Below are 23,554 nucleotides of genomic sequence, written 5' to 3'. Positions count from 1 at the left end.
GTTATCTCTGCTTGCCACTTCTTTCTTTTTTCTCCTCTCTCCTTCTCCTAAAAGCACCAATGGTCTAAATACTAAGTACAAAGAAGACTGAATAATATAAATCCTATGCTTGGCACCTAGTACCATGAAAACTGATGGGGCTTGGTTCTGGCAAATTTTCTGTTGAAACAATTTTAGAATAAGTGCTCAGTTACACATTTGACCATTAAGTTCTGTAACAGAGCAACAAAAACACAGAGAAAGAATACCCTAAACAAACTGCATGTGCTCCCAAACCTAGAGATTATTCATGCGTATTCTTCAAAACCAAATCAGCGCAATTTATCTTGGTTATGAATGCACCACTGCAGAATGAGTTGCAGTGCTTGATACTCAAGTTGAAAAAAATCAAATATTAATTATAAGTTTGAAAATCACACACATTAAGAGAGGTGGCCCTTGATTCTCAAAAGAAATTGAAGTTCTTATCCCGTGCAGCTCACAGAGAGATGGTGAAAGAAGCTGTGAGCCAGTCTTCCTCCTTCTCAAATCACATGTCAGCTAAGACCGAATACAGAGCTCTACTCACCCAGCTGGCGTGGCTCCTGTAAGCTACGCTGTTGGTCAAGTATGCTAGGATGCTGTAGCAACCCATGACGGGGAAATTCCTCATTCTTATTTAGCTTCTCAGGCCACTTATCACTGTCGGCAATTTCTTCCAAATTATAATACAGCCTTAGTTTATAACTCTTAAAATTACTTGGAACAAAAATAATTTCACTGTTTCCCTTCCACTTTGTTTTAATCAGGTGAAATAATGTAAAAATTATTTCAGAGTTAGGGCAAACATATTTTTACATTTTTAAAAATCCTGTGGGGTTAATGCGTAGGAAACATTACACTGATTTTTGCAAAGGCAAATTCATCACCAAAACAACTTAACATGCTTCACTGGTTACAACTCAAGTGAATTTCCAATTAGATTCATGTTGCTTTTTTCAAGCCTCCAGCCACACAAGTGCTGAAAGGGATATTCCATATTTATACAGATCTACAGCACATACGTTATTTCAGAACTCTCTGGGCCAGGAAGGAAAGATGATTCTTCTCCGGTTTGTCAAGTGCCATAGAAAACTCAGAATTCAAGTATAAACTATGTTTCTTCTATCTAAAAGGCATTTTGATGGAATACCTTAAAACTGGGTGGATTTGGTTCCAAAAAAACACTAACCTGATGAATAAATCATAGAACGCTTGATTTATTCTCACATGAAGCAGAGGTCCCCAGCACAAATGAATGGTTAAACTTAAATTAATGTGCTGCACATAAGTTCTATTCAGCACAATTGCAGGGAATTTATATATCTTGTAGATGTTCTGCACCTACACTACAATGTAGCTAAGTAAAATACATGCTTTTCATTAGAGGTCACAGAAGGTGAAAGGGTAGATATAGGAATTTTTAAAAACAAACACATTAAAGGTCACAGACCTTTCCATCTAACATAGCAAACACCTAAAGCAAGGTCCTTCTATAGTGCTTCTATATATTTGTAAAATTCCCTCATTTCAAGAGCATAAAGCACAGATGCAAATGTGTGAGAGGTTAACACCAATGCAGTGAAGTGTCTATACTGGTGGGAAGCATATCACTGTTATGCCTCAACCTTCCCAAATCCCTTTACAAGCACAGGTACAAGCGACTGGTTCCTGGGACTGTACCAATGCATTGATTGTCTTCTGTTGCTCCTCAGCACATAGCTACGCTGTGCCTACCCATGGCTTTCCTGAAAGATGGTGAGGCCGCATCTGGAATATTGCGTCCAGTTCTGGGCCCCTCTGTTCAAGAAGGACAGGGAATTGCTTGAAGGAGTCCAGCGCAGAGCCACAAAGATGATTAAGGGAGTGGAACATCTCCCTTATGAGGAGAGGCTGAGGGAGCTGGGTCTCTTTAGCTTGCAAAAGAGGAGACTGAGGGGTGACCTCATCAATGTTTACAAATATGTGAAGGGTAGGTGTCAGGATGATGGAGCTAGGCTTTTTTCAGTGATATCCAGTGATAGGACAAGGGGCAATGGGTGTAAACTGGAACATAGGAAGTTCCACGTTAACATCAGGAAGAACTTCTTTACTGTAAGAGTGACAGAGCACTGGAACAGGTTGCCCAGGGGGGTTGTGGAGTCTCCTACACTAGAGATATTCAAGGCCCGCCTGGACAAGTTCCTGTGTGATGTACTGTAGGTTACCCTGGTCTTGCAGGGGGGTTGGACTAGATGATCTTTTTAGGTCCCTTCCAACCCTTGGGATTCTGTGATTCTGTGATTCTGTGAAACTTCTTTCTCTCCTCATTTTATCAAATCACATCTCCTTGCAACTAATGATGAACTTTCCCATAATCCTTGTATCCTTTAGAACTGCCTCACACCTTTTTTTTCCACCTTTTACCCCACCATTATTCCTGATCTTTCCATTCTCCCTTCAACCTTAGGACAGTTGATACAGCTGTACCCTCCTCTGTACTTACAATTTTGTACCAGAAATATACAAACCCTGTATTTTCCAAGTATAACTATTCCATGTCATCATGCTTCCAAGTAAAACTTGGAAAAAAAAAAAAAAAACCTTGGAAAACTACACCAACAGAAGTTGAATTTCGTGGTTATAACTATGTTTACACTAGTGGTTTGTGTCAGTTTTGTGTCAGGCAGGTACTACACATCATCATATCCTTTATTGACGTATCTGTGCTGCCTGGAACACTGCAGTCAGAAGTACTGGCCATACAGTTGACTCCATGTGTGGATTTTATTTGCACAAAAGAGAAAAACTGTGACAGGAATTGTGACACAGGAGACTAGACAAAATTAATTAAGGCCTCATAAATGTGAAAACCTGCTATAGATGAAAGGTGAACTACAAGAAACAGATATACAGCTTTGCCATAGATTGACAGACTACATTTTAGCAATACCCCAGGCTGTAACATGCTATGTGGATCTGCTATTATAGCTGTACTATTAAGATAAAAGTAATAATATAGCCCCCTTTGGAGAATAGCAGGATTACTAATAACTGGTTTACAGTGCTCCAAGCTCTGTAAAGGAAACACAAATAAAAACGCTCCAACATTATTAACAGCTTGCCCGTATTTTTTACTGGAATTACTATGTGGAGAATACAGCTTTCATGAGAATGCCCTGATAAAAGATAAAGTGAAAGGCAGTGTTTGTCTTTAAGGGCCATGCTAATGAACTAGTCAAAGTAAAGTGACTTGCCTGTGGTCCCACAATACATCAGAAGAAGAGCAATGGAAAATCTGTCAGTCTTTCAAGACTCCCTCACCACTAGATGATTTTGCTTCCCCTCAGCAATGTTCTCTGATGTGCTATAACCTCCAAATCCTAATACAGTTCAATCTGACTTTTTTTTTTTTAAAGGACTCAGCTGAGCAGTGTTTCTGAATGAGAAACTTAATATGCAGTGACAAGAGAAAATGAAGTTTATTTTTTACAAAGAACATATTCATCCAGAAGGTGCTTGCTTCTTACAATCCCAGCCTGCATGAATATAACTCTGCCCAGCCTATAGTTAATAGCTTAAACTTCACTTTGAGTGAAAACAAGTTGTTACTTAGGTCTCAATTCTCAGAGAATAGAATTAGTAAGGCAAAAAACTGTCATCAGAAGCATGTGAGCAGAAATAATAAGCATTCAGACTCTTCTGTTCTATACCCTGCTTACTGTGCTGGCTAAACTGCAAAGCAGTAAGGTAACTGCACAAATTATAATATGGTAGAGCATGGATGGAATTAAAAACACATAGCACAAAAGATCCTTTACAATATCTGAATCCTTATTAAAAAAAAAAAAACAGTAAAAGAAAGAAAGGATGTTTAGAAGAAAGCTTATAAATATCCTTGGACTTCATTACTTTGCTGGTTCTGCATTACTGGAACCTTTTACAAACAGATTAATAAAACAATAAATAATGAAAAAAAAAATAGAGTGCCCTGTATTCTTATCATACATCCATGTACGTTGTTTTATTAGGTGTTTCAGGATGCCCTGAGTTTGTGGCCTGTAGTTCTAAAGGCAAAAAAAGTCTAAATGGGTTGATTCATTGCAACACATGAGATAGGTTGGTTTTGTCTTGCTGCTGGCATTGAGAGCTAGGAGTTATTTGAAACAAGCTGCTTAAATCCAATTTAATTTATTTGTATATAACATCTTTCATGAAGAGGCATCATTTTTAGGAGCATCTATTCTAAATTTTACAAAAGAAAGGAAAGTGTGAGAGCAGGATTATCAAGGTAGATGCAGAAGGTTTGGATGAATGGGATGATAAAGCAAAGAATTTTTAGAAACAGCAGATGGCCCTCCAAGAGATAAAAGATTATCATGAACATCACAAGCATAAGGCAGTGGAGAGTATATCCACAGCTGGGAAACTGAGAGAAGGAGGGTTTAGGGATGCACATGAAAATCAGAAAATTCTATGAATAGTGGTAAAAATTGATGACATAAATATGGGTTCTTTTCCTTCAAGGAGTCTTTCAGACAGGGTTCTGCCTCTAGATGCACTTACACTGAAATCTAAAAAACAAACTGCAGCAACTAACTGGGGAAGTAAGTAATGTATGCCTTACAATGGAAGAAGGGGAAGGGACAAGGTGTCAATGAATCCCGATAGCTTCTACAGGTACTGCAAGAAAACCCTGAAGGAAAAGGAAGCATAAGAAGAAAAAAGAAACTTGCAGATAGAAGCAAGGCTAGGATTTCTGATCAGTAAACAAAATTAAAACCAGAAACCAAATGAGATTATAAACCAGAATTTCACAGATGGCTCTATTAGTTAGGACTGACCTGCAGTCTACATGCAGCCTTCTGTTTTGTCAAAATTTGGATGTTTGAAAACTAATACTCTTCTTGTGAGTCAGATAAGACGTAAGCTCAAGGATATCTCCACATGAAAGGAATAATGGATGGTTAAATCTTGTGGTGCTGAGTGTAATGGTCATTAGTACGCAAGTATTTTTTCCCCCATCTAATTCAAAGCTAAATGGATTCCAGAAATCATCAAGTCTTTCAGGTGCTGCTGCAGGAGGGAGAGTGAAGTGCTCATTAATATAGTCAACATAACAGTAAATGAAAGCTTTTGACAGATTTTCACTGAGTAGTCTGGTTCACTAAAACACTCTGGTGAGAACAATTCATCACGTCACCGTTTTGGCTTCACTTTAGTTTTTTTCTGGATTACAATAAAGCAGAAGTGACAACATATTTATTCCCTTTACTGTCTCTTAACTAGGGGAACTTCTACAGGTATTCATCACTGAACGATTTCCAAATACTCTTCTGGGGAAGAACCCTGCACAAGTACATCAAATCATTCTGTTAGAAACATCTTTAGGAAAGCAATTTGCAGTAAAAGATAGCCCAAACACAGGAAAAATCTCAGCCTGAGGCTACTCCAAAGGCTGTGTTAAGCTACCCAAGGGATCATTATGGTCTGGAGCTTCAACTTTGATACAGGACTCTGACGAGGACACAGAAGAAAGAGCTGGAAGCACTGCACAGCATAGAATTACAAACTGCTAAGACCAGAAGTGCAGCTCAGTGCTTTCTGCATGACAGTGCAGTAGCAAAGCAAAAAAAGCGAAGAACATTATTGACCCTGTTTCACTGCTAATGAGACAAGCAGAGATTCTGCAAGTGCTGGAATTTAAACAGTCCACTATTGATGCGTTCTCCCCAACAGTGAAAATAAAACTGTTTACAATGTACTGTATACCGTACTGTAACACACTGAGCTCACCATCAATTCAGTGACTCATTATTCCCATTTTCTTCATTAATTAGTTTGAAATGAGACGAAAGTCTTGAAAACAAGAAAATAATGACAATAAAAAAAAAAAAAAAAAAAAAAAAAAAAGCCCTGGCCTTTTTATGCAATTAAGAGATCTGTGTATGACCTGATTCTCTGCTCAGTGGTTCTAGTGCTGTAAATGCTTCACACAGTGCTCTGCTGTACCAGCCCCTGCTTTATGGAGATTTGAACACGTGAAGAGCAGGCTTAGAAATACTGAAGTTCCCGTCTTTAGTTGCAAAGCATAATTCATCACAAACATCTGAACATTTGGCCTGTGTAAGAGTCCAAGTGTCCAAGCTGGATATAGAACAATGCTAATTTACAGTGTGACACTTGCTTCTCACAACTGCATTAGTTTCATTAATCAAGATGACTTGCTCTGGGCTAGTTCAGGTAACCTTTACACTATACTGCAAATATGACTGCTTCTAAAGATTTCCCTTTCCATTACAGATGTACACTATTTTATCTAACGCTTTTTATGTCTCTAACAGATGAGCTGTGACTCCTGCAGTGCCAGCTTAACATGTTACACAGAGAACTGCCAACTTCTCCCCTTCTGCTGAAAGTCACCAGTGCCACAGCACAGCTGACAAGAGCCTGCACTTCAGCTGTTTCAACACAAAATCTGCTCACTTTTGCTGACAGCTGAATTTAAGCTGCCAGAGGGCAAGAAACAACTACCTGAGTCCAGTAGTGCTTTTACCACAAGATTTTGCTTGAATTAATGCAAACCAGAGCATTTACTTCCTTACTTGTAGACTTCATACATTCAGAAAGACCTGTTTGTATGTATAATGTGTTTTTAGTCAACTTGTAGTCAGCACCAAAGTGCTGACTTCATTTTCTTTATTACTGTTGCACCTAGATATGAAGAAAAATCACCTGCTGTGCAGCTGTATAATACTGTTTCTCCTCTCTTTGGTGATTTCCCCCTTTGAGGATATGCATACCCCTTCATGCTTATAACACTCCTGTGAGACACAGGAAGTCGCATCATCCTCCTATTATAGATGTGAAAGACCAGAAGGGCAACAGAGTGAAACAAATCGTTCAAGGCTGCATGAGTCTTATATAAGGAGCCAGGATTTGACTCCTTGCACTAGAGCACACCACCTTCTCTGTAGAGCTCAAGTACTGTGTGTTCTGGGAGTTTCAGAAACTATGCATTGTTTGGTACGTAAAACCCTAACTCTCCCTATGGTTGTGTTTATATGGCATGTAAGCAGAATGCATTAAAAGCACAGCTTATATTACACAATACATACTCAATACCAAGTCTTAATAAGATACTTACTTTTGTAAGAATTCATCAGACCCACAAACACTTAGAAGGCATTCCTCCTGGGCTGGGTATTGATTAGTGCATTGGAGGATCTCTACAATTAAGGCACGAGTGATACAACCAGCTGTAAATAAAGATAGCAAGAAAAATTAATAATAGCTTGCTAGAGAATTCCAGGATAGATACTTGAGCAAAGAATTTATTTACAGTTCCTGACTAATGCTGCAGACTAGCTCCATCAAGAGGAATTAGATCAAGCCACACCTGATTTTTTTCTTTGAATACTTTACAGCAAGTTACAGAATCTACGTCCATTTTGTCCATTTAGAAGAAATGAGACATTTGCTACCTGACACATTGCTAAGCAGAAAGGAAGAGAAAAATGGCAATTTTTTTTTTATTTTGTTTTTATTTTTATTTTTCTGATTAATATCTTGGTACAATTCCCATGTGGGGTGATGTAAAAGTTGACTCTTGCTGTTCATGACACAAGAAGGCTCTAGAATTTTACTTGCTATTGTTTCTACTGTGCCGCCTTTTTAGCCATAACCAAGAAATATATGCTCAGGTGCATTTTATATATACAATATAGTATGAGTATTATCTAATATTATGTATATTCATAACTATATAGAAATACATCTCAATTACATATTATTACATATATATAAAGAAGTGTTATGTCAGTTTGTACAATCTGCTGTTCAAAAATATTCTAGAATTTTGAGAATTATTTTAAGCACTACTTGAGCTTTTAAGTCATTTTCCAACCTTACCAATACACCTCCTCTCTGTCCATTTTAGAAGAATGGAAACAAGTTAGAAATGGAAAAGAATAGCTGCATAATCTGGCAGTCAAATTGCAAACATGTCTAAGTTTAGTCTTTAGAGCAATGTAGAGCATACTGCACAAGCACTGATGCTGAGATGCCTTTCTCTAGCAGTAAAAAAGATCTGACTCTTCATGTGATGTACCGAGATGGTTTTACAACGCAAAATAAAGCCTGGACTTCCTCCACAGTTCTTAGGCAATTTCACTGTCTGTAGCTGGTAACAGTAAAGCCAGAGTATTTTTTCCTTTCATTTCTTCAGTTCATGATAGTTCTTTATTGCTTCATAATTACTGGCTGCAAGAGCTCTTACTAGTAGCTTTATGTGAACTTTTTCATATAAAAATGGAAGCTACCTACAAATACCCAGAAACTAAATAGGTAACACAGACTTGTGTGTTGACTAATTTACACTGCTCCAGGTTTAGACAACTAGTTTAAACTGAGCCTAACCAACCAGTTTCATGAGTTTTAATGGTGTTCTGAATTACCCAGTTGCCCACAGCAAATCTGGTTCAGAGTTGCTATTATTTTAGAACAAAACAAAAAAATACAAAACTGTTTTTGTCTGGAAATTTAGTGGCTGTGATCCTGAAAACAGCTTCAGAGAACAGTTGACATTTCTATAGGAGGGGACTGTGACAAAACCAAAGCTGAATTAAACCAGAGTTGGTTACCACAGCTAGCTTGGTTTTTGCTTTGGTCTGGTCTTCCCCAGAGAAAAGCAAATGCATCAATGGATTCAAAAATTCCCTCAGAAAAAATCTAATTTTCTTTGCAAACCCATTTTTCTTTTTCCCTGAAAGCCAATTCAATTAAACATTTTTTACCAGTTCTAAACATCTAGCACTGTGGCAACTCTCTGTTTTAAGTGACTCCTCACAGGAGGTTTGACATGTAAACTGCATTGACTATTTGCTAAATTTATACACACTTGAAGAAGAAAATGGCACAGAATCTTGAATTAAAATTGTAACATACACCTTTCTCAGGTCACTCATTGGACAAAACCTGAAACTAGTATTATTAATTTTCACTCCATAAACACATTTTTCTCTCCTTACTCTGCCAATTGTTTTTGCACCACTGAACAATTCTTTGTATTATATGGGGCAAAAGAGTGCACTTCCTCCCCCACTTCAACTGCATTTAATTGTTTAGATTGTCTGTAAACAAGTTTAGACAAGGAGTGTTTCTTATACCCCCTTCAGTTTTAGACGTGCCTTCTAAAGCACTTCTGTGAATAAGTTAAGCAGACTGAAAATTGAATGATCTGTAATGTAAAGGACACCTATATGGTCAAACATATGCATTACAGGGAACTTCAGTGTAGACCCCTTGCCTAGCTGACATAAGTGCTGGAAATACTACCTTCTGGACCAATTGTCACAAGATCTTTGGTCCTTTTCTCCAAAGTATCCACAAAAAGTTAGTTTAAGATGACACAGCCTACTATTTTCCAGGCTTTCCAGAAACTGTGTTTCCAGTAAGCACCAAATCAAGCAACCAAACTTTTATGAATAAACATATATTTATGAAAATACTTAAAAGTTGTATATATATGCTGACTGACATTCTGTAGAGCTCTGGATTTTCAGCTTTGAACCTGTCAAACTAATACTTAGCCTGCTAACAGCCAAAAAATTTCTTGACAAGTGAAAAAATGATTCATAAGCAGAAAAAAAAAAAAAAAAAGACTATTCCTTAATAAATCAGCACAAGAAGAGAGGGGGAAGAGGATTTAATTTACTTCATTTTTGCATATCTGCCTTGAAAAGTGAAAATTACCAGAGCTGGAATCACAGATTCTCCCATTCAGCATAACAGATAATGCACAGGAGCATTGGCACCTTCCCACAGTCACTATTGACAGAATAATTTAGGTTGGAAAGACCTCAGAAGTCCAGTGTCCTCCCCAAAGGAGGACATACAAACACCAGCTTGTTCAGGGTTTTGTCCTGTAAGGCATTAAAAACCTCCAATGATGGAGAGTCCACCACCAATTTTTAATTATTTTCTTCTCACAGAGTTGGAATTTCTCCTTTCATATTTTGACCAGCATGGACTTTCCCTGACCTGTATATAACCTTGGGTGCAGAGGAGTCTTAGCGACCATAGACTCTAAGTCTTGGATTCAGAAATAGAGTCAAAGCTGTAAAAAGTTCCACAACTACATGCGGACTACTCATATACTTTAAATTAGGCAAAAGCTCACATTCCTTCTGGATCCAAGTCTGAATGATGGCCTGTTTGAGACTGCCAGAATTGGTCCCAGTTCTGATTAAAGAAAGTAGAGATCTACACATTAACAAAGTTTGATATTTAACAGGATTTTAATTTTACAGCAAATATAGTGACCATATTTGACAAAGTATGTACTCAAGACTCACATAAGTCTTGTTCTCCAACTATATTTCCAGATAACAAATGATTTTTTTAATCATCTCCATGAAACTGAATAGTGGAAGGATATGAACACCTCAATCACTTACCACATGGTGTAAGAAGCAGAGGAAGCGGTGAAGAATCTGTCCAAATGCTGATTCTGAATTTTGATCCACCAAGGATATGGCTGGGGAACTTTGTTGCAACACTCCAGATTTTCCCAGTGTTTGTCTTCAAGTCAAAAGCAGGATTGGCATTCCTTATTCTGAAAAGAACATGATAAAATGATGTCTAAATAAGTGCGCATTTCAGAACTCTCCTAAGAACAAAACACAGTACATAGAGAGCTGTTAGGAATAAAATTTTGTGCAAAAGGAGGGTAAAATGGTAGCAATTCAAACTTAGTGAGATAACTGCAGATCAGAAAGAATCCATATAACTACATCTTTTACATCCATATAACTACATCTTACTAACGTAGGAAAACCATCAGTAAAATCTTCATCAACTTGACCTCAGCGAAGTCAAAAGGAGTTTAAACACAGACTTCAGTGTACACTGAGCACAGTAGAAATAAGAGAGCTCAAATATGTACTTGGAGAGTTTTAACATAAAACTAACCAAGAGCATGTGCATAGACAGCTGAGACTAGGACAGCTGGTCAAAATGAATACAGGCACTTGCTTTCTATGCAAAATCTTAAGAAGTCCCTATTTTCAGAGTGCTCTAGAATCCAATCTGAAATCCTCATTACTAAAACCCTGGGTATTTATGCAAATGCCTGTAGAGAGCAATAACTATTACAGTCATTGAGTCCCTCTGATATACCATTACCTATAAAATATATTGCCCCTCCTTCTTCCAATTACCAAAGACCTGCAGAAACTAATTCCTCCTGGGGTACCATTTTTAATGAACATTGGTTGCAGATATTATGCCTGTCATCTGAGATTAAACTTGCTTTTTAAGCAAATACACTTTACAGCTGCAGGTATGGGTACATATTGGTCCAGATGAAGCTTTACATTTCACTAACTGGCCTGAATATTTTAGCAGCTAAGTCAAACATCCTGTACTAAGCATACTGCATTCTTTATTTGTTTGTTAGTTCAAGCAGCATTTTGCAGCTTCTGAGTTGGCAGCACTTTATATCATCTCTGATTACAGTGTATTTTGAGCAATAGTTCTCTCGTATAAAGTTCTTCATCACTGTTACCTCCTGCCTCAGGGCTGCTGCCCAACTTTCTTAAATAACGGTATGACCTACTGTTTTATGTCATGTATTTCTATAGCATGAGAAGGAAAAAAAAGCCTAGGCTTCCAAAATTAATAATCCAATGAAGCAGCCCATTTCTTACAATGAAAAGCCAGGGGGCATGATGTTTCAGTGGGGCAGAAGGAAATGAGGCTTGACAATACCTTCAGTATGAGATAGATTTATACTTACAGTAAAAAATCATTATATTACAGAGGCTGCTTTGGTGACCTATGTAGTCGTTGTCAGTCTATTTAGCAAGATACACATAAAGCTTTCCCTTATCACAAAATTCACTCTTGTAACCTGTTTCTGCAGGAAGGCCAAGGACTGAATAAGACTGGAAACTTCACTACTCTTTCTCCAGCATCAGATTAATGGGCTACATACATACATAGGGCACGAATCACCTCCTGAACTTTCTGGCAAACATTCCAAAACTAAGCAAACCTCATCTCCTTCCCTGCCCACACACTATATTTTAGAATAATGTGCATAAAGAAATTTGGTTTTTACGCATTTCAAATAAAGATGCATTCAGTTTCAGAAAGTGTTGCTCATTTTAGCCATCTGTTGGTTTTAAGTGATTAAAGGGCACCTGCAAAACATGTCCATCACAAAATTCTGAAAGGTTAGGTTTTTCAAGGCATAACTGAAGTAGTACACAAGTATTTAATGAAGAAAATCTTGTGCTACTTCCTTTCTGTGCTGCAACAACTCAGTGTATGAGGAAAGTACTAACATTTAGAGAGATTTGTTATTTCACAGCATTTCATAATTTCTCTGCTGTGCACAGCACATCCCTGGAGTCAGTAGGAGGTGGAGGAAACTGCATTTTGCAGCATTGAACCCTAAGGCAACCAACTTGGCATCTTCTGTTATCAAACTCACTTTAGAAAGCTACCCATGGATGAATGTTCACCATAGGCTATGTCCATAGTTGCAGAAGTAACCTAATAAAGGCATTTGGAAAACTGCTTTACAGTTGTGTACAATGAAATGTTTCAATTATCAATTCCTGCCTGTATTAATATTACCTACAGAAACACTTGATAGGTTTCTATCTGAGTCAAATGCTGGAGGTACAAGTCTGGAAGACAGAGTTCAAATTACACATCTTGCCTCCGATATACAACAGACAGTTATTGAGATTCTTTGTGACTCAAAGGATGCTCATTTGGCAAGACTGAATAAGTTATTTACAAATTTATGACTTTTGCTGTCTTTTGCTTGCTGTGACATTTTGTCCTAGGAATGTTTTCACATTTATATGATAGAAGAAAAGCAAAAGTTGCTCTTATTTTCTGTTTAAGAACATTTGCTAGTGATACTCACTAGTTACTGCAAAACAGGAATGACTTAATTCTATTAATTTTTTTATATAATCAGAGTGAAAAGTTAAATGTATCACACTAGAACATTTAAAAAAATTGAATATCCCATTATGTGGAATGTGCCTTCATGCATCTGATGTTAGCAGAATTGGGTAAGAGTTCAGACTGATGAACTGTGGGGAAATAAAGGAAACTGAGGTGTCCATGAATAGGTACGTTTTGAAGCTGACCATCCATCCACCCCATATGAATATATAATAGATTCACTGTTAATTTCAGGGTAGCATCAAACTTGATTTTTCTTTCAGTTCCATAAAGAAATACATAAATAAAGTACGTAAAAAAAAAAAAAAGAACCCCCCCCCCCCAAAAAAAAACAACAAAAACAAAAAACAAACACACCAGCATTCCATTTTCCAAACACTTTGCTGGGGTAAAAAGTATGCATTTGTGCTAACAACTTCATAGTGTGACCAGTGAATACCTAACCAAGGAAAAGGAATCTGCACAGATGGTCTAAAAACCTGCATGTTTAAGTGTTCTTGGATTTCAACACAATTTCTTTTTCCAAAGAAGATTAAGTAAAAAAAGTTCTATCTCATTAAGCTATGCTATTACCTGCAATGATAAACAATAATTGAAGGACTTTCTGTCCCTTGTTAAGTCTGATTTGTCATCATGACAGCATGTAGTAATTCTGTTCCCTGTCAGTCAGTCCCTCCAATGATTTTTTCCTGCTCAGAGCTATACAGGCACTAATATTGTCCAAGACAATGGCAGGAAATTGAACTTAAGTTTCACACACTATAAACCATCAACACTGAAGAGTTAAGTGTACTTGTCACTGATAAAAGGAACAGGTAAGGGAGAAAACACTTTTTGGAATTAACATTACCTTGTGAATTTTAATTTTTAAACCAAAATTAGGAGCATTTCATATTTAAGTAGGCACTGGAATTATGGCTCTGTTCCAGGATGCAGTGTGTGGTGGGTTGACCTCGGCTGGACACCAGGTGCCCATCAAGACACTCCCATTCTACTCCTCAACAGTATGGAGAAAAGGGGAGAGGGGGAATAAGACCAAAAAAACCAAAAGCAAAGACCATGCACAGAAGCAAAAGAAAACAAAAGATTCTCTACTTCCCATCAGCAGGGGATGTTGGGTGACATGGTTTAGTGTGTGGTGTCCCTGCCTGTGGAAGGGAGGTTGGAACCAAATTATCTTGAGGTCCTTTCCAACCTTAACTATTCTATGATTCTGTGATCTTAAGGTCCCTTCCAACCCTAACTATTCTATGATTCTATGTCCAGCCCACTTTCTGCAAAGTAGGGCTTCAGTACATGCCGCAGTTGTTCCAGAATAAAATCTTCATAATAGGAACCTACTATGCCAACTTCTACCCCCCCCCCCCCCCCCTTTTAGCTTTTATTGCTGAGCAGAAATCATATAGTTTGGAATATCCCTTTGGTCAGTTTAAGCCAGAAGTGCTGGCCCTGTCCCCTCCCAAGATCTCACCCACCCTCAGCCTACTGGAGAAGGGGAATTGTTGGGAAGAAATCCAAAACACCGGTGTGTTATCAACACCTTTCCAGCTATACAATACACCAGTACAAATCACAGCAGTAGGAGAGCTGTTAGGGGGAAAATTAGCTTCACCTCAGACAGACACAATATGCAGTTTTTTTCATTACTTACTTCTCCACCGCATTGCAAAAAGCAACTGTGTTTTCATTACTTCCTTGATTTGCTTCAACCAGTTGGATAGACCAACCTGTAGCCTAAAAATACCAGAAAGACACCAGAAGGAACAGAGCTAAGTTATTTAGATCATAACAGAAGCTGAAGCAGCATAAGGCTAACATTGCATTTGCCTCCATGAGAACTTTCATACCTTATTATCCCTCCCCTGACTTGATGGAGCTCCAAAATAAGCACAAATAGCCGCATTTTGTCTGCACTCTAAATGCTTTCAGAGAAAAAACACGAAGTCACAAATAATCAACTACCCTGTGTTTAACGATTTTTTTATCCCCCCCCACTGTGCAGAACGTAAGGAATAGCAGACATAGCTTTCAAAACTCACCTGTGTCTGCACTCTAAATGTGTAAGATGTATGCCTAGTTTACAAAAGGGAGAAGGGACAAAATGAAGCTTATGGCGCACTGAGATTTAATCCTTATTTTACATTTTCTGCTCTGGAAGGAATCTCAGGATCCCTTCAAATTCCATCGACCTGCCAAGTAAGTCCCTAAAACAGATACCAGGAAACCACTGTGTTCTGCTGAACATGAAAAATCCCTAGATAATTTCTCTAAACTCAGAGAGCACAGGTCTCAGCCACTATTTCTGGTCAAAGTACTCCCTTGTCTGTTTGCCATAGTAGCCTTTAGTCACAACATTAGCTCCAGGAAAGAGCTTAATATCATTGCATCTGAAAGAAAGCCCATTCTATTCTTTGCACATACAGACATATACAATGTTCCCCTGAGACACCAACTTTTAAGCCCCTTCAGAGAGAGAAGGGGTTCAGAATGTCATGAATGTCACTGAAGAAATGAATGAAAATGTCATGACATGTCATTGAAGAGGAAACTGAGATGTTGTGGAAAGGTTTACCATTTTAATAATAATGTATATACAAGTATGTAAATTTATATAAAAAAAAAATAAACCAAATTCAAGTTTTTTTTCCCTGAACAAGGAAGTACAATAGGCATAAGAAGATGTAGGCTGAGAAATTTTAGTTACATTTTAAAGGATAGGATGACTATAAAAGATGAAAAATCTGTTGAGAGCTGGCTAGTGGGGAGATAGCAATGCCAGAACAGAAACCTCAAAAACTACAAACCTTTTATGGTTACCATCAGTCTGGCGTTTCATCATGTGTAGTACTTTCATTAACCGCAGCAGCAGAAGCATTAGGAGAATGCTTATGAAATGTAAAGATAATAAGGGGACATCATCAGTGGAAGGAAAAATTCAAATGTCTGGTAGGAAAAACAGTGAATAAGCCTGAGGGCTGAAACAAGAGAGTGGAATTAAATTTAGCAATACAAATCAGTGGTCCCTCATCCCTGATTCTATGGACAGCTGAAAAAGCTCTTTCAGGAGTCACTGAAAATATAGCACCTCCACTGGCTCATTTCATTCCACCTGGGTTAGACACCTGCTTTACAATTCACTTCAGCAGACAGTAATAAGGTTCACTATTTAGAAATTCTGAATGATTAGATTACAGTAATGGCCTTCCCAGATTATGTTGTCATGAAAAGCCCCACTACACAAAAAAACCCCACATAATAAAAACCCCCATTCCTGATCACACTTACACAGGGCAGACAGTTTTACAAAAAGATACATTGACAAGGCTCTAGAAAGTTTGCATCTGGGGTGCTGTGTACCCCTACGTTCTAGATGGAGGACTTCAAGTCCATGTCTCTGGCTGCATGGCTTGCCTGGCGCCTCTCCCTGGGGCTGGGAAGGTCAGGGGCCTTGCTGGTGGGAGCTGCGCTCTGGCTGCAGTGAAGGAGACACAGAAGTTGAACAGCCAAAAGGAGGAACACAAGATTGACAAGGGCTCTACAGAACTAAGAACCACTGAAGCCCTATGCTGCAAAAGAGAAAACTTAAGACTACCCTACAGGAGCAGTGGTGGAGACTCCCACAGGAGGGAAGGCTGGAAACCTGCTGCTTTCAGCAACAAAAAAAGGTTCCTTTCCCACCTGCAGCTCTGTCATTACAAAGCAAGCACAGTGCCCTGGAATAGGGCATGGAAAAAGAGAGTGGATAAATAAAAAGCTGAGAAAACCAAACCACAGGTGAGAAAAGGTGAGGCTGGGACACAACACTGAATGGGACTGAAGATATTAAAAGACCAAAACCACAGTTAGGAACTGAAAAAAGCAATTAACAGATTGTAATTAAGCAAGGAGAAGGCCAGTACAGGTAAAGGATAATTGGACATGAGGACATGAGTATGGATCCTCAAATTCATGGCTTGAAGATGAATGTGATCAAATAATTACTAAAGGACAGCAAAAAGGAGCTCTGTATGGAGAGGACTGATGACAACAGTGATAAACTAAGACACTGCATTCCTGGATGACTGGAATCTCTCTTTTCACTTCCACAGATTTCTCACATTATGCTACTAATCAAGTCACTTGAACCATCCTTCCTAAATATAAATACTAATTGTGTATTTTTCATTTCTGAAGCACACAAACTGAAATCATGAAGTTTGATCTGCGATTGGGGTTGGGTGAAGAAGCGAATTTTGCTAGGTATTCTGAAAAAATTAGATTCCAAATATCATAGATGGAGCAGACAAATATATTTGATACTTTATAGGTTGTTTTTCAGTTTTCTTTCTAAGATGGAGAAAACAAAACTCTTTTTACAGGGATGTTATGAAGACAGTTTCTTTAGTATTTTGGAACGTCTGACTTGGTGATGAGAAGGCAGGAGAAAATTAATGTTACCTTTATTGTAGTGGATATATTTTGATTAGCACACATTAAATAAAGCCTATGGCCACACAACTGCATCCAAGAGCTACGGATCAGAATGACAGTATGATTTCAGCTATGTGAGTATTTAATTTTGCGTACCTATGACCATCTTGATGTTAATTTCCATGCTGCAGCACCCTTTCAATTTCACTCTGTCTGCAGTCTTAGTTCTCATCTCCCACTAGTCAGATGCATCATTTACATATCCTGGACCTCACCAATCCAATCTTTGTTAATTTTCTTTCTTTTTCTGTGGTGCTCCACTTTTCCAGCTGTTCTGACAGTCCTACTCTGCATTAGCCCTGTCACCTCACAGCCCTTCTTATCTTCTCCAGAACTCCCAGCTCAGTAGCAACGAGTTACTTCTTCACAGGCTTTTTTTACCCTTCCCTATCTCAACTTTATTTCACTCTCATTTTCCCTTTCTTACTATCTCAAGGTTCAGTTGCTAGTCCCTTGTCTTGGCTCTCTATCCTGACTTGCCTGTTTCTCCCTGAAGGAATTCCTGTGACCACACTGTTTTTTCTGGTACAAATATATTCTTTCCTCACTCCCATCTCTTCCTCTTCTACCTAAACTGCTCAAATACTTCCCTGACTTAACCAAATCCTTCCACACATTCGACTGTAGTCACCTTTGAGTCACTCGTCTCTTCCCTTCACTCCCTATAATTATCTCCTCTGTCAAAGAAGCATTTGTGCCTGTTCTTCTGTGTCTGCTTCCTCCAGCACCTCTTCTTCCTACACCACAATTTAATCTCCTCCTTCTTATTTGTAGCCTACTATTTTCTACTTGTCTTATGAGAAGGGTTGTTCATCATGGCACTTTAGTTTTCTTATGCTTTAGTTTTCCTGTCATAAGCAAAAAGCAACACCAGTCTTTTGTCTCGCCACCTATTCATCCCCTTCTCTTTTGTATTCATCGCTGAACTTCCAAAACATAGTGCCCAGGACTAGTCTTAAGAGTTCTTGTCCTCAGATATATTCACCCTCCTGCCTCCCCATCTGTCTGGGTCTGCATATGTTTACTCCCTATTCACAGACATAAACACAAGTCAATCAAGTGTCTCTTCCCTTTTACTTTATGATACTATGATCACTGGGAGTTAAAAGCAGAAAGTGAACCTAAGCTGTCATTTAATATTCATGGTGCAGATACAGAGATATCCTGTAGGCTATTTCAGGATTCCTGTAATGATTTGGAATGGGTTAGAGAAAAGGGGGATTTATAATTTTCTTTTCCCTCCTCTTTGTCAGGATTGTGAAAGAAAGAAAATGAGGAGAGATGCAACATCAGAGTGTCATGGGAGTCCCATAAGACATTATTATTAAAAACTGCAAAACCATGAATGGTTAAGAACACTTGATGGAAGGAGGAAAAAAAGGTAGAGCATTTGTTTCACACAGACAGCTAATGACAGTCTGTGTTATAGGATCCAGGTTCCGCAGTTACAGTAAATTTGTCTATTTTTAGAAAATAATTATATATGCAGAACATGAAGGCAGGACACAGTATTTTTCTCGATCAGGATATGTCAGCCAAACTAGACACAGAGACAACAGTCTGGCTCAACAGAAAAACAGATTCAGGATAACACATTGTTATTTTGAATCTCAGGTTTCATATCAGACCATAAGATTTGTTATCTTCTCTCGTTCAAACACACCTTATTCTACATGTCTGTACTTATCTCTCTGTGGCAGCTTCATGGTTCAATGAGCCACAAAATGAGCCCATTGGAGCATTCTAGACCATAATCTCAATTCTCTTTTAGTGTAAAATGCTTTTGCTTCCACACAAGGCCTAAATGTTTTATTTTTCATAGTGTCTTTAAATCAAGTGCTACTAATCCATGTTGCATCAGCCTGAGCAAATATACAAAGTTCAAGGACACAAACAAGAATCAAGAATTTTAGGCACTGTTAATATGGGAAAATTTAAATACCTCTCTGTCATGTCCAGAGCTGCTGGGCCAGGTAGGCTTTATGTCACATCTTCTGGAAGTGTCAGTTAAACAAACTCCTCCATTTCCACTTTCATCTTTCACTTCTTGTCCAAATGGATAGTTGTCTAGGAAAACGGGACTTCGAGCATCTATATTATCGAAGCCTGTCTGAAAATTCAGATTTGTGTTGCCTCTTTCCACATTTGAATCAAACACATTTGTGACTGGTGTTAAATTATTTCCTCCATAGAGTTCTCTCTCTTGACTGTAGGGGTAGGGATCCACTAGAGAGAAGTTTTCGTAATCAGACAGTAAAGATGACCTGAAGCCTACTGCTGGTGACACTGTGCCTTGTTGCCAGTGAGAGACAGGATTTCTAGGGTAAAGCTCACCATAAGCAACTAGAGGCTGACCACAAAGCTGCTGGTCAGGCACATTCAGACCAAAGACATCTGATGGGAAAAAAATTTCTTCATGATGATGTGAATGTGATGAACCATAAAAAAGATATTCATTGTTGACTTCATCAACTATTCGATCGAATCCTAGGCTGACCTCTCCAGCAGAACCAGAATGGTATACTGGGTAAGATGCTTGGTTCGCAGAATGTCCTTCATCAAATTCATTGTATGAGAAAGGCAGCCTCCCAAAGTATGCCATGCCTGATTCTTCTCTTAAGTCTTATTACTCCCCAGGGAGGTCTTACAATAGTTCCAAGGTCAAGAGTAATGTCAGAACAGGAGCTTCATACCCACTGAAATGAAGCACAGAATAAAAGTTAAACTCTAAAATATCTACTATGATGAAAGCAATACATTTCTTTGGTCTTTTTGTGCTTTAGAACTTTCTCCACATGGTGGAAATGCTTTTTTAATCTGGAGCTTGAAGTCTTTTGCCTGATCCTCATTCAAGTACATATTTTTTATTATTATCATCAAATAATAATAAAAAATTCTTATTATGGACTCCTAAATAGCAGCAACAGAATATCTGAAACAACTGATCTAAATATAAGATATTAATTCTAACAAATATTGTAGCAAATCTCAGTATTATCAATTATTTTACATTTGTATAGCACACAATGCAGGCATCTAAAACAAGCAGGTAGGAAAGCTTTGTATTATCACTTTAATGGCAGTTTCACTTACATCTTCCTCTTCTTTTGTGCCTTTAATGTCTTCATATTCTACCACTTTTTATCCTAACGTAATCATTTAAATAAAAGAATACATAAGACATGGCTCTCCAACTAATATTTGAAACACTACATCCCAAATGCTTGGCTATAGAATATGTAAAGAAACCCAAATATAAATACATGAACTACAGACTTTTGTTTTGTTTTGTTTTTCAAAACAGATATATTTTCAAAGCCTGTATCTTTTTTTTAGTAAATTAACAGGCAAGGGCATGAGCTTCTACAGAAACTCATCATCACTCATGCTGTCACTAGCAAACTTCTTGATATGATTTTGGCATGTGCCAAGTTGTCCTATAGTTCAGATGGGCAGCACACACTGGAGACTTCTGTCAGTAGGCATGAGGATATCTTTTTTAAGAAGAGAGTTTAGTTCTACAACCAAAAACCACTTGCCCTCAAGGCCTTGGCCTGTTTCATTTACTGATACAGATGTGGCCTGAAACACAAAATTTACTACAAAAAAGTACACAGTTGTGTTGGGCACTTTATCCCCTGTACCCCCAGAAAAAAAAAAAATAAAAAAAATGGAAACATCTCACTTCATGCTGCAATAAAAAAAAAAAAAAAAAATCCCTAGCAGGGAAAAAAAAAAAAAGTCCAAACAAACCAGCTATCAAGATAAATGTGTGCTTAGAAATTGCTAAAGCTACGCTCCCAAACCAGCTTTTCCAATATGTCCTCAAGATCTATATTGTATTCTTTTAGGTAATAGCTCCTTGCAATGAAAATCTATATTACAACAGAAGGTATTCATCATAACTTTATTTTTGGTTCATTTGAAGTCAAACTCTAGGTGACATAGGCTTCTGTCACCCACAGTGAGGAATGAGAAGAGAAATGAAAAGTTAAATAGGATTAAATGAAATCTCCAAGAGGCTGAACTACTTTTTCAAGGGCTCAACTTAGCGATTCCACATGTTGTGTGCTTTGGTTTCCTTTAACCATTGGGGGGGGTTATTATTTATGAAATATGAAATAACACTTAAGCCAGATAACCAGATAACCAAAATGATGCACACCACTTTGAATGGTGAGCTAAGCATGATTCTCAAAATCTCAGCACCTTTCTCTCAGAGTGAATCCTGTCATTTTAATCATCCTGATTAAGATGACACCCTTTCTTGGAGGAAAAAAAAAAAAAAAAAAGCATAGCAATAAGATTTTTTTTTTAATGAAATTGTCCTTATTTACAACTTCTTCTATTTCTCATTTCTTAAGCAGTTAAATAAAAACCAAACAAAAAACCTAACCAACATGAAAGAAAAGGGTATATCCATTAAATCAAGAAAGATAACATCTCTTACTCCCTCCACCCATCTTGAAAATTTTAATGTTTCAGGAAAAATCAGAGATAAAAGAATGATATTTCCATACAGCCTCATCTTCCTTAACGAAGCTTGGGTACCTGGAAGATCACGCAAAGAAAATAATGCTTTTACACCCTTTCAATTCTTTCTAAAATATTTTCTTTGCATTGCCAACAAATTCTGTTTATGATTATACATTAACGTCTAACAGCTAACCTTGCTCATTCACCATTAAGACTTCTATGTGTAGCATCCCATATTTCTCCAACAGACAAACATTCATGCACACACGGAGCCTACGTCCATTCACTGGTATATGAATGCTTATCTCCTGCACTTTCCATAGTTCTCTGCAGAAGCATTGCTTTCCTAGTGTTTTTTAAAAGCATGGAGTTTAGCTATTATGCCAAAAGCTAGTCAGTACATTCGGCTCCCCTGTTCTGAGAGAGGGGGTCTTGCAGGTAGCAGATGTTTGTACCGCACTGTAGTGCTGTCCCTCTTTTACACAGGCTTGCATTTAAAACTAACCATTTACACTGGAAACTCAGCATGCCATGTTGTAAATCTCTGTGGTTTAAGTCTTACCTGGTAGTTTGGTTAGTAAGACTAGGCCCCATATTTGGGCCAACTCCTGATCCTTTTCAAAACAGCACAGTTCAGAAAAGGATCTGGCTCTTTGCCAGCCACTATTATTCCATTTGAATTGTACAAAGTGCATCGATACCACTGAATTTTCAAAGATCACTAATGAGGAAAATATAATGCATTAAAAAAAAGTTAAGCTTCTAGGTTCATTCTGTCTTGTGGTTTCTGAATTCATATATTGGAGGGTTTGTCATTTTTCTTCTACAGATAAGAAGCTCTCCTTTTCCTTTTAAATGACAGCTGTGTTTTCACATAATCATGTGGTTCTGGGGTCAGCGATTTTAAGAGAGAATCTCAACAAATTATATAAAATATTTACTAAAAATCAAGAGATCTGACAGCACGACACAGTGCTCACAACATTGTAGCTGCTGAGTTCTTTCCTTACTTCATTGTGCGCACGCATTCTAGTATAAAAGATTGAAACGCCATGGGCTTGGTTTACCCTTTTTCACCAGAACCCAGGAGATGACAACTGGGCAACTTGATAAGCAGTAAGAATATTTGTTGCAACCTCTTACCTGAAACACATAATTTGTTAGAAGAATAGTCTCCTACGTCTTCCTGCTCATAGACACATTCCAATGACCTATGTGCTTTCAGTTTCAAGGGGGTGTGACTTTTTCATCAGAAGCTTTCCTTCCTGTCTAACCGGTTTACTGTGGCAATGATTCTTTCCCATGTCTTCCTTGAGGGAAATTTCAAAGAGCAGTAAATTAAAAGGTAACACCTTATCTGTTCTCTTTCTCAATTTGGGAACCCAACCTTTCTTTTTTTTCTTTCCCCTAAATGGTGGTAGATGATCTCACACTTTCGGTACAAGTATCAAACATGCTTAAAATAACACGACAACTTGTCTAAAGGAAAGACTTGCCTCTTCAAAAGACTTCTGCACCAGAACAGGATTCAGAAATTTTACTCTACTTCACCTTCATGCAGCTTCCATCTGTCTGCACTGGTGGTGCATGCTCTGAAAGGAATTCCTAGGTCTGCTCACTGGAGAAG

The 23,554-nt window shown here is 38.0% G+C and overlaps 1 protein-coding gene across 1 annotated transcript in view; it reads right to left on the bottom strand.

Moving 5' to 3' along the window:
- PIK3C2G (phosphatidylinositol-4-phosphate 3-kinase catalytic subunit type 2 gamma) overlaps positions 1-23,120 on the bottom strand; it is a 215,197-nt gene extending 192,077 nt beyond the window's left edge. Inside the window, exons 1-5 of the mRNA XM_065683405.1 lie at positions 23,071-23,120; positions 19,394-20,147; positions 14,633-14,715; positions 10,455-10,612; positions 7,145-7,256 (exon numbers count right to left, since the gene is read on the bottom strand). Coding sequence (XP_065539477.1) covers positions 7,145-7,256; positions 10,455-10,612; positions 14,633-14,715; positions 19,394-20,053 — 1,013 coding nt within the window. The 5' untranslated portion in view covers positions 20,054-20,147; positions 23,071-23,120. The remainder of the gene's footprint in view (positions 1-7,144; positions 7,257-10,454; positions 10,613-14,632; positions 14,716-19,393; positions 20,148-23,070) is intronic.
- Positions 23,121-23,554: the final 434 nt, after the last annotated feature.

The sequence above is a fragment of the Lathamus discolor genome, chromosome 1 (assembly GCF_037157495.1).
Source record: "Lathamus discolor isolate bLatDis1 chromosome 1, bLatDis1.hap1, whole genome shotgun sequence".
Taxonomy (NCBI): Eukaryota; Metazoa; Chordata; class Aves; order Psittaciformes; family Psittacidae; genus Lathamus; species Lathamus discolor.
This window is presented reverse-complemented; position numbering and strand designations above follow the sequence as displayed.